The sequence below is a fragment of the Colias philodice genome, chromosome 15 (assembly GCF_061535455.1).
Source record: "Colias philodice isolate Cphi_HAF_F1 chromosome 15, ilColPhil1 Martin Lab GWU primary, whole genome shotgun sequence".
Taxonomy (NCBI): domain Eukaryota; kingdom Metazoa; phylum Arthropoda; class Insecta; order Lepidoptera; family Pieridae; genus Colias; species Colias philodice.
Window position 1 is genome coordinate 12,278,005 of NC_143100.1, and position 16,310 is coordinate 12,294,314.

A 16,310-nucleotide genomic window follows, 5' to 3' on the forward strand; every position below is an offset into this window, starting at 1 on the left:
ACTACATATTTTACTATTTATTTTGTTAACTCGCTAGATTGTTGATTACTATTAAAGATATAGTGTTTTCTTTTAGTTCTACATCTTATAACTAGTCATTAACATTTCTATATTTTTATACCAAAAAAAACTACAAATGATGTGTGATATGTGATGCTATAGTAGAGCCATTTTAATAGGCAACATTTGACAGTTCAACAAAAATCAACAACGTAACCTAGTAACGACGACATAGAATAACATGATATTTCGTTTTGTTAGATCTGCACATTTGCTTAACTTTTTTCAATTACTATTACATATTTATAATAATAATAACCGACACAAGTAATTTTAAGATTTCATTTTACTGATAAACCATTCAAACCTTTTTTCTTTTTAAATACCAGAGATGTTACTCTAAAAATCGAAATCTGACATCTAGAATCGAATGCATTGATTACTTGTCAATAAAAATCATCATAAATTAATAAATTCGATTGACAAATGTTTCAAATATCGATTAATTCACTTTAATCGATGTTTTTAAGCAGGTTACCTCCCTTCGAAGATAAAATTGATAGACGTCAAATGTTGCCTATTAAATTGGCTCGACAATAATAATATCAATAGCTTAGTCTACGATGCGTAGTCTTGAAATATAACACTAGAGCTACGGTTCACCTGGCGTAGACAGTCTACGCACGTAGCTTGTAAAAAAATATTATATAATATAAAGGACCAGGAGAATAATATTTTTAGAAATAGACTTTATAATAAAAACAAGATTCAAAATAGATAAACTAAATATATACTATACGGGAATGCCCAAAATAGTGTAGAGAAAACGAAATAATAATATGTAAGGATAAGACTCGTCGTAGACATATCGTAGGTTGTCCGGTCTACGCGCGTAGGATGTTTATGTCCTGTTGTGGTGTTTAAATGAACCTTAAAACCTACTAGAATAGATTTTAAAGTTGTTTAGACTCGTTAAATTTGTGGTTTATAATAGACAAATTAAATTTAGGACTGGTCTGAAGACCTGAGTAAATATAATATGTACCAGTTGTGAATAGAAATTTATCATTTAGTTTATTTCAAAATTCACTTTTGTACGAAAATCACGAGAGTGGTAACTAAAGTATCAACAAAATATTGTTGTTTTATAGAAAAGTAACAATATGACATATAAATAAAGATAATCAAATAGAAATACATCATAACAGAGATGGGCAAAGTTTTCCCATTGGCTTGAAATTATTACGAACTTTCTTGTTACTTAATGTTATAATATTTTAAAATACGAAACAAAATGACTCGCTGCGTAAGCCACGGGAGGGAATTCTCTTTAATAAATGAAAAAGAATACTTAATAATTAATACAATATTTAACTTATAATTCTCGTATCTTTAATATATAGAACAGTATTATTTTTATTTGAATAACGATTAGTATTATAAAATCACTTTTAAAGTTACCATTTAAAGCTTTAAAATAAACTCGCCGTTATATTCTAAGGGTTCAAAGATAAAGGTTAGTATAGGGCACCCACATAAATCTATCCATTTATATTTAATCCTATGTAAACGAGGGCGTATCCTAGATACAGTGTCTAATGCGATACTAAATTGAGTAGTCTTAAATTTGATTTCTAATTATATTGAGATAAATAAATATAATGTATTTCTATTAAAATATTGTATAAATAAACATGCATAAATAAAAAAAGACGTGTGGCACTCGGGGACTGCCGCGGTAAAGCTATTGCATAGCATGCCTTCAAGCCACACCTCCGTGTCCGTTGGAGTGGGGAGCGTGAGGTTTTTTCGTTACGGAATTTCTAGATTCGGTCCCCGCGCTCAAGGCCCGCGATAGAAGCTATGCAATAGCTTAAAAACTAATAAGTACATTTCAAGGTATGTATCTCTCAATAATTGTTACACAATTTAATTCTTTAGGAAACTATCACAAAACAACTTTACGAGTACTACAGTACAACGTTAGCAGTTTATACGAAAATAGATTACTCCCGACAACCACATTAATTTGCCGTATCCACTTACATATTTTAATAGTATTACAACAACTGAACATGACACGACGTGACAAATATCGACGTGATTACACACAAGTCACATAATGTGACATTATCCATCGAGTTGGAATCTCTAACAAGATGAATGGAGGACGCTTGTTCCCGTAATTCAAGAGAAACAAATTGTTTAAGAGTTTTCGGATTCGTTCCAGTTAGATAAGTGTTATTGTCAAGGTGCTTTTCTGGGATATTTAAATATATATATATGGGAATGATAGTAGGTATCTGATTTGATATAATTATGGTGTAGAGTTTGATGTTTGGCTCTACACGAGGTCTAATAACTATTTCAGAGTGCAAACCCCTTATCTTGGCAAAATTTTACGTGAAATGTTTTGCTAGGATTTACTTGTCTAGTCGTCGTCGTCGTCGTCTTGCTACAAATGCATTCAAACGTATACGTAATACTTCATCAAAACAGTAACACATCAAATGCGTACCATTTTTGCTGGGTTAAACCAGTGTTACCTAAATCAGCTTATATTATATTATAACAGTTTACAAGCGTGCGCGACATTCCTCCGGTTTCCTCGTGATCCAATGCACTTACAGGCTTCCTGGTCTTAATAAGCAATAATATCCTGATAAAAATGGTTGGAAAAATTGAATTAAATTCTGACACGGCTTTCAGTATGATTTAAAACTATAACAAAGTTTTGTAAGCTTCGAAAATACCTGGTTATTTAAAATAAGGATTACTTGGTATGTGTTGGCTACTGACTATAGAGTAAAAAGTGTTAAAGGTACGCTATTTAAAAAAATTTACTTTACTTTGTGTTAATTGAATTAGAAATTATGCGTATAAATAATATATGTGATAAAACGATTTCTAATATAATACAATAAAAATATTTTAACATTTCAAACTGTTTTATTTTTCTATACAAATATTATAAAGAGGAAAGGTTTGATTTTTTGTTTGTTTGTTTGTTTGTATGAATTGAATAGGCTCCGAAACTACTTGGCAGATTTGAAAAATTCTTTCACTGTTGGAAAGCTACATCATTTCTGAGTGACATAGGCTAGGTTTTATCCCGGAAATCCCACGGGAACGGGAACTATGCGGGTTTTTTTTTGAAAACGCGGGCGAAGCCGCAGGCGGAAAGCTAGTACTTAATACTTTTAACAAATACGGCCAAAAATACGCCTTAGTCATTATTAAAAATTTAATAACCTCCTCTAACCACCCCCGCACTTGACATTTTAACGTACTAATTTACAATCAAAATTAATTAAACCGAAAGTACCTTTGTCAGAATCGGCTCGGCTTTATGAAGGCAAGTTCTTAATTCGCGAAGTAGTTGAGAGGATTAGCTTGGCATAACATTAGCATTACAAACGAGGCTGGAGATGTGAGCTTTCCACTGTCGTTGTCGACAGGGAATTGGAATTATCTACGTTAAGAAAACCTACATTTGAAACGTCTTGTAGGATGAGATATGCCTCTATTCACGATGTAAGAAAATGTAGTAGAAAAGTTTAAGATAATCAGAAATTTGGTTCTTTATTACTCCAAGTTACTTATCCAAGTCATATCTACATCGCAGAATAAATTATTGAAACGTTTAAGTTAGTTAGATTAACATTTTCCTGATTAATGCGTTATAATGTGTTTAAAGGTTTTTTTTTATAAGAAAGCATTAACTTATATTATGTTCCATCATTTTACACCAAAAGATTTTTATAAGATCTAAGAATTAATAACACTACTATTAAATAATAATGACAATATAATACAGGAATATTGTGACTTAATAGTCGTAACCATTTGTAAAATGCTCTATTTAACACAAACCATTCCATTGTTTCAGGTACTTTCGATATCTGATGCGGAAGCAGAAAAGCCGAAACCATCTACAAAGGGAAATCTTTCTCCGAGCCGAGCTTAGGGCCTCATGAATATGACATTAGCTGTGGACTGACCCACTATGTTGATTTATATGGGGGCGATCCATCAACCGTGATAAACGGACCGTCGTACAAACTATACGCGCTACATTGTGAACTGCTGAATGAGGTTCCCATAATGGACATGCTAGAAAAACGAGTATTACAAAGCTAATTTTTGATCCGGAACTAATGTACGTTCGTAATAAATCATAGAATATTTTAACTAACATATTATACTAACGTAGTCTCTATCGTGTATCATAAACAGAACTTCTGTACTATAACTTTCTAATTATTATCTCTAATGCCAATAATCATAAAACTTTCTTTAAATCGTTTTAACAATTCCATAACCTCTACTCTCAAACGAAGTGAATAAATTCCTCGTAAAGACCAAACAGAGATGTAAACATGCGTCGTCGCCCCTTGCCATCCGTGCGGGAGGAATCCACCTCGAAGTCATGGAAGAGTTTATGCGAGAGTGAATGGACGATCTACGCGCTTGTCGCATCAGTTGGCGCGTTGACGTATTCAAACAGTCTGAATGGGGACTTCGTGCATGACGACATCCCGGCGATCGTGTCTAATGGAGATGTTAATGGCGCGAATTCCGTGCTGCGGATATTTAAGGATGACTTCTGGGGTACGCCGATGTCGGATGTGCATAGCCACAAGTCGTATCGGCCGCTGACTACGCTGACCTTCAGGTACGAGTATTAAAATTAATAAATTAGATACTATTAGACTTAGAAATACTTAGAAATATTAATTAGCACTTAATAATGATGAAATATATATCATACAATATTGTGAAAATGATCCCAGCATGTGTTGCACAAGGAACTTTTTACAACGCTGGATATCAGTGACTAGTGATCTGTTTATTTTATGCAAATTTCAATATTTCATTTTTAAGATATTGACACAAAGATAAATCCGTCCTTAAGACTACTATACTATAAAAATAATCATGTTATTGTATGTAACACAAACTCAGTATTATTTAAATGTACTAGCTCATTGACATAATCAGAACCTCACGCCACCACTTCAAAGCCATAATATCCTCAAGATAATTTAAGGAATGAAATATTGCTAACCTTTAATTAATTTAATTATAATTTCAAATGCGTTGTCTCCAACCACCGCAAGATAATGAACTACCGAAATCGAAATATACATGTTACGGGTATGTAAGTTACCGTACAACTAGAAATTAAAGGGGTGCCTAACTAAATTAATAAATTCCATATTTAATTGGTTAAAAGTTTTATTAATTGCGTAACTATAAATTAATTTAAAATATTTTAAAATTAATACCTCCTATTTTGAAAAAAAACTTTGCTTTAATCAAAATACCAATCTATTTCTACAGGTAATCGTAATGGCTCATTAAAATTTTAATACCTTCACAACTCATTAGTTAAATAATTTAGAGAACGTGAACTCAAAGTTAATCATAGATTAACCCGTACAAAAGTTGAACAACCTCACGCAATTAACGCGAGCTTTTTAACCAATATATCAACGTTTTAATTTTTAATATTATTTTAAATACACCTTTCACGCTAACTAAAATAAACTAACTCATTACAACAAACTAAACGTTAGAATACACAAACGGAACGAGCTGCAAATATTAGCTTTCCTAACTTTCTGGGTCGATATAACCCGACCGTTGCCGGCGGGTGGCTACAGCCCTTAAACGTATTACGGCGCGTGTATTTTTGTTTCGGCGGCATTGTCGTGAACCCTCACAAATCAGAACTTGTTTTCTTGGTGTTAAACAAAGACGACGTCATTTTCGGCGATAATAGCTTAGGGAATAGCCTCCAGTGATAGATGGCGGCAGTGGATTAGAGTTTCAGACGATAAATAACACTTTCTTTATGTTTTATGGTCTCATCTAAGAGGATTCGGTTAGCGAATTTGCTTCACTGAAATGTTTTTCGTAATAGTCAATCGTAAATTAGATTTTCATTTTTTCTGTTTCTTTTAAAGACGGCGTGATGTATGATTATTGGTGTACGGGAATATAAAACGACTGAAAGTTTTTGCGTTTCAGCGAGTAATTGATAACAGCAGTTTTATTAATGTTTTGTTTTTATTGAAATATATTATTTGTTATTTTACATAGTTAAAGATAAAGAAAAATACTCCTTTCTCAGATATCGACCATCTTATGCGAATAGATAGACCACTATACTTACACTGCATTCTTTTTTGTTATTTCTTGTACTCTACAGTTTAGCACAATTCCGTATTTACTATTTTATTTCACGTTCTTACATCTAAAAACTGTTTTATTAGACAGACAGAGGGTACACTTACTTATAAAGAATATCGATCAGTGAAATAAATTTTTAAATGCATATCAACTCTAGGTACACTTTATTACTATCTTTAGATGTTTTTAATATCGATAAGTTAATAAATTTATTCCCTGTTGTCCCTTGTAGTCTAAATAATAAAATGAGAGGCTTTTAATCCGTTATTTTCAATGGTATTTGTTCAATAAACATTTTTATTTCTATCTGTTCATCATGTCTGCGTAAACATCAAGATCGTTTGTTCCTTACAAAAACATGTCAAACAGATATCCAATTCTTTGTCACACCGTACCAGGAAACCACGCGGCAAGCACACTCGACTGACGTGTTCTATCATAAAGGAATCAAGAAAATATCAGTGCGTTGTCACTTTTTGTACAACTATCCGATTCTTTGGTACCATTTTTACAATATCAACGACTTAACAACATACCAATAAAGCTCTTTTATCATCGCGATAAGGTCCAAAATTGTATTGAAAGAAAATAAGTCGGATTTTTGCGTTTAAGCGAAATGGGTCGTGTGATACGTAGATTTGAATATATTTTTGTACGTTATAACACAACGTCTGAATAGAACGAAATGCCATTTATTTTCAGTACGTTGAGGTTCATTTTGTAACCAATAATGATATTATGTCAATGTTTCTTTTTCGACTTTGCTCCGCGTTTTAGTTTCAGACGGAATATCACGTGTTTTTGTAAGCGATTTCTTATAATGTAGTATTTTGCTTTAAGTATATCTTATATGAAATTGAGACTTGTGCTCTATGCTTTAGAAGTAAGAATTGCGTAAAACGATAAGTTGCCTTTACTGTGATGTGCTCAGTGCTTCCATTATATAAATAAGAAAGTTGATTATACGAAAACTTGAAATTAAGAGTACAGAAGAAAATTAATTTAAGTTGGAGAATCCATCGTATACAGTGATTTATTCTATGTGATAGATAATAAATTAAGGAAGAAGACATAATGGCATTTCTATAAAGAAAGATAGCGTATAAGATAATGAAATAGCCTAAAATAACTTTCTCTATTCCTTCCCTATTCCTCTTAATATTTATAACTTGAATAAAAATTATTTGGTTCTATGAAAGTATAGTATATATTTATGGGATATTTTCTTAAACGTTTCCATTAAGAATTAAATCTGTATCTATATGCTATTAGTTACGAGATATCTACCTATACGAGATATAAAGCTAAAGAGTTTGCTTGTTTGAACACGCTAATCTCTGGAACTACTGGTCCGATTTGAAAAATTATTTCGGTGATAGATAGTCTATTTATCGAGGAAGGATGAAGCCTATATATATATATATATATCATCACGCTAAGACCAACAGGAGCGGAGCAATGCGGGTAAAATCGCGGGGCACAGCTAGTAGTTAATATTAACCAATGTACTATAGATTGTAATTATACCAATACATGGGGCTGTAAAATTTCTTTACTCATCCTTACATCTACACAAAGATGGACGGCGTGCTATTCTTATAATTGTGTTAATTTCTTAGTATTCAGAAAACGGCTAATTATTTATTCCGCGTAATATCGGACAGCTGTTCTCTATTTACTTGTTTTGATATTTATTTTCTGAGAATCGTATTCATTTTACGATTAAATTTTCTAGTCTTACCAGTTTCAGTAAGATGTCTATTGTCTATTCTTAGATAAAGTAGAGTCCGAGTAATATATTTTACACAAAATTATAAATCGTAAACAGATACGATATTCACATTTATTTTATATGGTAGTAGAAAACGATCTCCTGAACTTTGTATAATAAAACAAAGTAGATTATTATGTGCTTGTTACACTCTTTTACTCAAAACTTAAAAATTTATTTATTTAACAAGATTATATCTTCAGAAGCGCTTCAGAATCGTTATAATGCATAGAAATTAGGGGTCTACTTCACTCCTTTTACGTCCTACAACCGAAATATACATTATGCTATTGTCCTATCTACCTATTATGTGTATAAAAAAGACGTGTGGCACTCCGGGACTGCTGCTATTGCATAGCGTGCCTTCAAGCCACACCTCCGTGCCCGTCGGAGTGGGGAGCGTGAGGTTTTTTTTCGTTACGGAATTTCTGGATTCGGTCCCCGCGCTCAAGGCCCGCGATCGCATCGTGCTTGTAAGATAAATCTTACCAAAATTCTTAACTAATTGTGGTTCTTTTATTCAAAGTAAGCTCTGAAATGAATTTAGGACTGATTACACATTACGGAACTATTTGTCCCAATTCACGCAACTTTGCTTGCATTCTTTGCCTACATTCTTGTTTGATTTTCCCCAGAACTAGAATGGGAATAAACCGACATTGTAAACGCGTGGTAGAATACTAATTAACATTCTACCTAAAGGTTAAACGTATTTAAAACTAATTTCTAAAAAAACATTATTTGATTTGCAGTGTTTTGAAATATTTGGTATTAACAAATACCAAGTACTTAACTATTTCGTAAATATAACAATTATTTAACGACAAATTTTTACGTTTTTCAAATAAAACAAACAGAACTTTCAATTCTAACTGTTTATTCAGTTGTGGCACAATAGCATATCGTATATCTGTATTGATAACAGATTCTGTCAAAATATTAGGAATAAACATCCATTTCTATGTCAATATTATATTATGAAAAGATAATTTTAAAACCACTAAATTCAGTATTAATTTATTGTCAGAACAATTATTCATTAGCTGGTTACTAACTGCATTAATATTGATCTTCTAACCACGCTTCGCGGTTTTGGGTTATTTTACATGACGTTTTGTTTGCCAACTGCGTAATTTAAATCAGCGAAATGTCGACAAATTGCAACGGCATTATAAATGACATGTTTAATGCAGAATTTGATATACGTACTGCGAGAACCATTGAAATATATTACGAGCATGTGTTACATAATTTTGCGTCAAATCTTTGATTCGCAATTGTTATTCACACAGTGTTATAAGTGAGGTTACTATTGGGACGAGGTAAAGTAGACAAATTACTTATCATCATTCTCATCGTCATCACAACAATCGGCGTGTAAAAAGATTTTTAGATTTAGATTTAGATTTTTAGAAATTAAATTAATTGTTCTTAGGTTCATCAAGACAAGAAAATACTAACCTTAATTCATGAATTCATCTACAAAAAGAAAAACAAAGAGCAAAAGAAAAAGAAACAATTAAACTATTAGTAAACATCATAAATTCAGCCTATCTGGCTGTTAAGATTATTTATTTCGGTGTACTTTAAAATATTTCTTTTGCGCATTATCTAATCTCGAGATTAAATGTTGTTTTCAACTAAGACCTAAGGCTCTACGAAATGTTCCTTTGAAATTATTCTAAAGTGAATTATTAAGGAATGATTTGAGTGGAAAAATTACGTATTCAAAAGAATTTGAACTCGATTCTTAAACCTCTGAACTTGGCACGTTTGAATTTTTCATCCAAAGGTTTCGATGACAATTTCGTTAAAACTTATTTCTGGTTTTAGTAATATGTATGATCTTAAAAATAATCTTAGAGTCAGCGTTTTAATGATTTTATTGAAACCAATCCTTAATAAAAAAGATAACTGTTAAGTAATAATTGTGTAATTATATACAAATTAATTCTCCATTACTAATCGGAAAAATAATTACAATACATTTAAATTTTTCGTCGTTCTCCACCCTTCTAGCCAAATAAAATCAATTAATCATACCAAATGAATCCTTCTAACAACCGAAAAGTACCTACTACATAATATTTAATTTCACATAATATAATATTATAATATAAAGTTGATCCTCATATAAACAACATCACACGGGTGACTAGAAACGGAAGGTAACAAGGGACAGAATAATCCGGAAATTCCTCGGCTTATTGTGAAAGATTAAAACGTCCCTTTTGGGTCATAATATGTTTTGAAAATCACTGGATAATATGATGAAATAAATGAACAAAGTGGATTTTCCTTTGTTTTATTTGTATGTATCCTGTTAGGTTTTTAAAATGGCTGAATCGATTTCGGTCTTGGACAGGGATATATAGATAAAATGGAGTTATTTAAAAATATTGACAGATCCAAGAGAGATGTTGTAAAATAAATAAATTAGTATTAAACATCGCCCGAGCAAAGTTCACGAATCGAAACAACTCAAAATTCTGAAAAAAAGGTTTAATTTCAAACTATACATTCGTTTTAGAATCACTTTAACAGACAACAGAATGTAATTAATGTAATATCAAGTTAAATAAAATGTGTGGGAACTTATTTTACGTTTTTATATTTTAAAAGAGTGCAGCGAATATTGTATCAAAAAACAACGTCATGTTTCACATTAATTGTGTAAAAAAACACTCATTAAGCGTTCCTACATACTGTTATAATAAAAATCGGGATTCAAAGGAATTATGGAAATAATTTTTCCCCCAGCACGGGTCGGCTGGTCTAATTAATGACTCTTCGATGAAAGCAATTTGAGTATCAAATTTTTATCGGGCTATCGATAAAAGAGCATTGCTAGCGGCTGCCAATTAATTACGAATTCTGATACGAAATAATAACGATTTACCGTGACGTTGCACATTTTTTATATTAAATACGACGTACTGTGCTTCTCATAGCTTTGATTTATGTAAGCAAATATTAATTATTTAATTCAATGTTGTGTACACAACAATTTATCAATATCTAGACAAATAAAGACAAAATAAAAAGTATTGCCTATAAATTCTAAGTTTGCAAATCATTTTAGTGGTATTCATAATCGGTTCGAGATACATTCTATCATATTATAATATTATGTATACCTTATACTTAGTACTTCCGAATTCATACAGTAGTATGTTATCTGAGTACGAATTACGTAATGGAGTTCAAATTTCTAGTTCTATTATCTATCTGAGACCTAAGTCTGTCATATTATCTAAAATTCAGGACCCTAAGTTTGCGAACATATCTGCTTCAAGTGAATACTAAGTTACACATCCATAACTTAAGTTATTCTACTCGAACACCTTCCTATCATATTTCGTTATATGAGATTGCAATTTAACTAGTAATATACGTTTGAACGTGTTTATTTAGATGTTTGGTAATGACTTTAAATCTTAGAGGCTTCGAGTGAAAGTTTGGCATACTTTTAAAATCTTGAATAGTATTTCAGAAGCATACTGTATATTGTTTCTTATAATAGTATAAGTATACTTTAATATCATATCCACATTTGTGCTACCTATCTTTATAACAATATGGCGATGTTTTCATATGAAAACATAGCTGTACAATGTACATACTCAACACTATTTCTTATAAATTTGTGTTTTTAAAATGAAAATTTCACAGTTGAAAGGCTTTCTTGTACATTTTCAAATAAATACCTTCATAACATTGACACTCACTCACACTACAAAAAAGTAATTCATCAAAATAATCTAAAACGTGTATCGAACCCAATCGAAAAAACACTACACCGCGCCGTTCCCATTAATGGAAAGCATTTTTCACGTCTCCAATAATCCAACGAAAAATTTGATACCTCAATCGCGTAACCCTTCCCGGGATCGTTAATTAGATCGGCAGCCATTCCCTTTCCGGGGAAAAAATTTAATTTCCCCGGTATAGGCACACGTCTCGTTTTAATTAAACGAATTAATCAACCTTTTGCCCGCGGCCTCCGATCTGTGTCAATCATGTATGGGCCTTTATTTTCTAATTTCTATGCTTTAGACATTTAAGAGCCTTTAATGGATTCTGTTACCCGAGATGTTAATGTTTGGGATTTAGAGTAGGTATTTTATTTTCATTGTGCAATTAAAACATGAGCGTTAAATGGAAGCTTTCCCAGGTTCGTCCTTGAAATTTATTTTAAAGAAACGTATTACATTGTATCATGCAAGTTGATTGGTTTTTCAATAGCTATTTAGTGAGAATGAGTTTTATTCTCAAAATTCACATAATATAACTCGTATTAGAAGAACACAAAATTTAATATACTTCACCCTAATGTCTACATATTTACTCCACTAAAAATGCATTTTGAAAAGCATACTGTTGCATAGCTTAATACAAGGAACAGTGTGTTACAATTTATTGGCTCTATTTCGTCGAGACGTTGATTGATGACGACAGGCTGCATCAAAAATTGCACAACAGTCAACAACAGTGCGCGCAATCAAGTGAAATATGTGCACGCGAAATTGATTTCTATGCTACGTGCATTTGATTGCATTTTCCTGTAGCCGCCGAGATTGATGGGACACCTGATGGATGCCTTGAATACTGTTAACACTCGTAAAAAGACAATGACGTCACGAGTGGTGTGAGTGATGTGTGTTGATATTTCGATTTTCAAATAGTTTTTTTTTTAATAAATTCAATATAGCCTTAGTTATATCCTAAATAACAAAATATAATGATAAACGTTTGTATATTTTCACTTATATCTTATTTTGAGTCGCATCCTTGTTTCTAAGTAAAGACTTAGTTACTTTTCAAAGGAAAATGTTGAAAATAAAACACATTGACGCACCAGCAGTAATTAATTATTCTGTTTTAAATACCTTTAAATATTATCAGTTGTGATATATTTTACTTACACAGTGATTATAAATATAACTATTTCTATTTTAAACTCCACCGTATAACTTCACAATAGAATTGGGTTTTATATTAAAACCCAAATCGATAAAACCTCCTAGTGCGTGATATTGAGTTGATCAATGAAAAATAAATAGTTTCCACTCTCAAAGAGATTTAATTGGGCCACTAAATAGGCGAAACCTGAACATATTCGGAAATTTTCATTTACAGTTGTTAAAAAAATTACCATTATAAAATTTTTATTTGATTAGAATGCAAGAGCTAAAAAATTGGACAGTTTATTTATTAGACACATTGGACAGTTTATTTATTTATTAGTTATTACTGTATAACATTACATTCGATTTATGTACCTATATTTTAAATTGAAAAACATGGAAAAACATCGACTATGATGCGAGATTCGAACCTGCGTCCTTCTCCTTACCCTAGCTATATTTTTTTCAACCGATTTATATTTAAGATGTCGTTTCAAATAACAAAAGTAGGAATGAGCAGAATAAATAGTATTATTATAAAAAAGGGCGATATCTAAATCTACTATCAAGTTTCATGGCCACACCATAAAACCGCAGATCTTTTTAGGCCGTAACACGGAATAAGTTGAAAACTTTTGGGTAAGTTTGCTCCGACCGCAACCGCTGATTCCATATCGAGTGAATAGGGTCTAATCGATTAGATATTATTCCATGAATTTACTACAACTTTCAAGGCGACATACGGACCCTTACGTTGCGCAATTAAACTTTATTCTACACACTATAATTACCTAGAGTAAATGTCGCAGTCATTTGGTTGAATCTGCTATTTGACTAGCGTGTTCACTGAACGACGAATAATTGTAAAAGTAAATTCTCAGCAACAGTTGTTATTCAATAAACGTGCTAATCATTCAACAATATACCGAGCGTTATATCCGCTCTGTTCTACGGGCTATGTTACAAACCTTCGGCCATTCAACCAAACAGCAGATTTAGCCAGATGACGGCGACATATACATTATACAATGTTCAAGTTTTCATTAGTGTATGTTGGGTGATGGTGTAATTGACATTCATTTGACATGTTCCCTTCGTGATGCCTTAAGGGAAACACCCTTAAACATGTCGGTATAAGAGGAACCCTTTCAAGTACAAATCAGCACCGTTCACGTAAGATCCAGTAGTATTATTGGAATTTAAGTTAAATATAGTTGAGCATCTTTTTTAATTTTGTTAAAAATGCAAAAGTGCAACACCCATTATAGTTATAGAGAGTTTCAAACTAAACAATATGCAAGAAAAAACATCTTGAAACTACTCTTCATCGTAGTCGGGTAATACAATAGGACCTATCAGGCGCCCTCTCCACGCTACAGGCTGGTCAAGGACCTCCATTCTCCCATCCCCACTTGTTCAACCTTTGTCAAAGATCAAAAAAACTACACCGTTAAATTCGAAGCATTTACTATTTAATCTTGTATAAAAATAATCTTTTAATCCGACGCATATATCCTCTCGACCCTTTTCAAAGCGTAACCCTGTCCATAGTTTCTCTTTGAATTCAGACCTTTTTCAATCCTTACATCTTTGTAGCGTTCACCTCAAATTTAGAGCACTTTCACAGATTAAGCGCTAAGATCTCGTGTGAACGAGAAATGCTATTTACCCGGCGTTTAGTGTGGACGTTAATAAATAAGCTTGCTTACAAACTGTGTGATTAGCGCTTGGGAATGCCGGTCGTGATGTATTCTTTTAATCTTCTTTGATAGCGATAGAAGGAAAAGATTCATTATTTTTACTTATATTCCATTAAAAAAAACTAACATTCAATTTTCAATTAAATGTATAACTAACATTCTATCTATATATATAAAACTCAAAGGTGACTGATATAGTGATCTATCAACGCACAGCCCAAACCACTGGACGTATCGGGCTGAAATTTGGCATGCAGGTAGATGTTAGGACGTAGGCATCCGCTAAGAAAGGATTTCCCGAAATTCTTGCGGGAACGGGGAAAAACGGGAATGCACGTACAAAGTCGTGGGCGGAAGCTAGTTTATTAATATGACACAAGTGATAAATTGATCATCGATTGTATTTTCACACTACTTGTCTTATTTTGGGCTAATTTTATATAGAATCACCTCATGCTATCTTGACCTTCATTAAAAGTTAAAACTAATAAAAAAAATGATAAACACCACAAACATCAGCTATGGGTCTGACTTGTACTTCATTATAAAAAATAATAACTTCATTTTTCTATTATAATTTTACCAACATACAACCAACAAAATCAGAGCGCAACATCGTAATTCACACATTGCCGAAAGATGTAATTAAAAATAATTATGTTTTGGATTTGTACGCGGCGTTATTCTGTGCCATAATTGGACATAATTTGACGCATAATTAATGACGTCATAAGGGCATGGAAGAAATCGCTTGGCGTGTTACTGATTACTGCATTGCGCTGCTATGGCATTAGTGTTTGTATGGGATAGTTACTGGAATAGAAGGTAGCAGCTCTTGTGTCTAATATTTCAGTCCATCGTGTATATATATCTTATTATATTCTTGCTATAACAAATGATGGTAAATGAAAAGGTAATGTCATTCTGTTATTAGCAATGAATGAATTTCGTATACGTTAAGTTTAATGTTTACAAAATATCTCAATATTGTACTATCCGTCGTGATAATAAGTATGTTTCACTTACTGCGTTAGTTATATTTGTAAAAAATGTGGCTATCACACTGTTAAAGATCTTATTAAAAAAAGCCTAATGCATTAATTATTTCTGAAAATGTTCCTGAGCATTTAATAAATAAATCTTAATACATAATACATCTACTCATGTTCTATTCAACCATGAACGTCAGCACGATTTATAAATGCAAATAAAAATATATTTCCATAGATAAGTGATATAAAATCTGAGTAATAGTTCAGTGCATCTCAATTCAGGTCGAGTGAATGTAAAGGGGTCACCAGAAAATTGCCGTACATTAGTAAAATATTCGTTCAAACCGTGGATTGTGGAAAATGCGCTCTTTACGTGGAGTCATTGCGATCTAATAGGGTCTTAAAACTTAGACTTTTTACCCAATTGCGGTAGAAGGGAATTAGGTTAGCAAGACTTGCTAAATACACTTAGTGTGTGTTCGCTCCGTTGGGAAAATGACTTGATAGATTTCAGGTGTGTCGTTAGATTTATCTTAAATCTTCAAGTATTTTATAAAACTGTATATGTGTGACTAATAGTGAGATGTTATGATAAGATAAGAAAGTTATATTTTAAGTATTGTTCTACGATTTTCTGATCTATGTCAATATCAAAGGGAAGTGTATCAAAGAAAGCTTTAAAATGAATCCATACTTTGGCCGACCTAAATCTCCAGTCATTTTCCAGTTTATTTACTATTATTTT

At 32.1% G+C, this 16,310-nt stretch overlaps 1 protein-coding gene and 1 long non-coding RNA gene across 2 annotated transcripts in view; one reads left to right on the top strand and one right to left on the bottom strand.

The window, feature by feature from the left end:
* LOC149482557 (protein O-mannosyl-transferase TMTC1-like) overlaps positions 1–16,310 on the top strand; it is a 137,331-nt gene that overhangs the window by 56,452 nt on the left and 64,569 nt on the right. Inside the window, exon 2 of the mRNA XM_089704327.1 lies at positions 3,890–4,675. Within this exon, the coding sequence (XP_089560453.1) occupies positions 4,380–4,675 (296 nt within the window). The 5' untranslated portion in view covers positions 3,890–4,379. The remainder of the gene's footprint in view (positions 1–3,889; positions 4,676–16,310) is intronic.
* LOC149482559 (uncharacterized) lies at positions 1,702–8,427 on the bottom strand. The gene is made up of 2 exons (XR_016316735.1): positions 8,309–8,427; positions 1,702–1,744 (listed from the first exon to the last, which is right to left on the bottom strand). It is a non-coding gene; the product is annotated as an uncharacterized LOC149482559 (long non-coding RNA).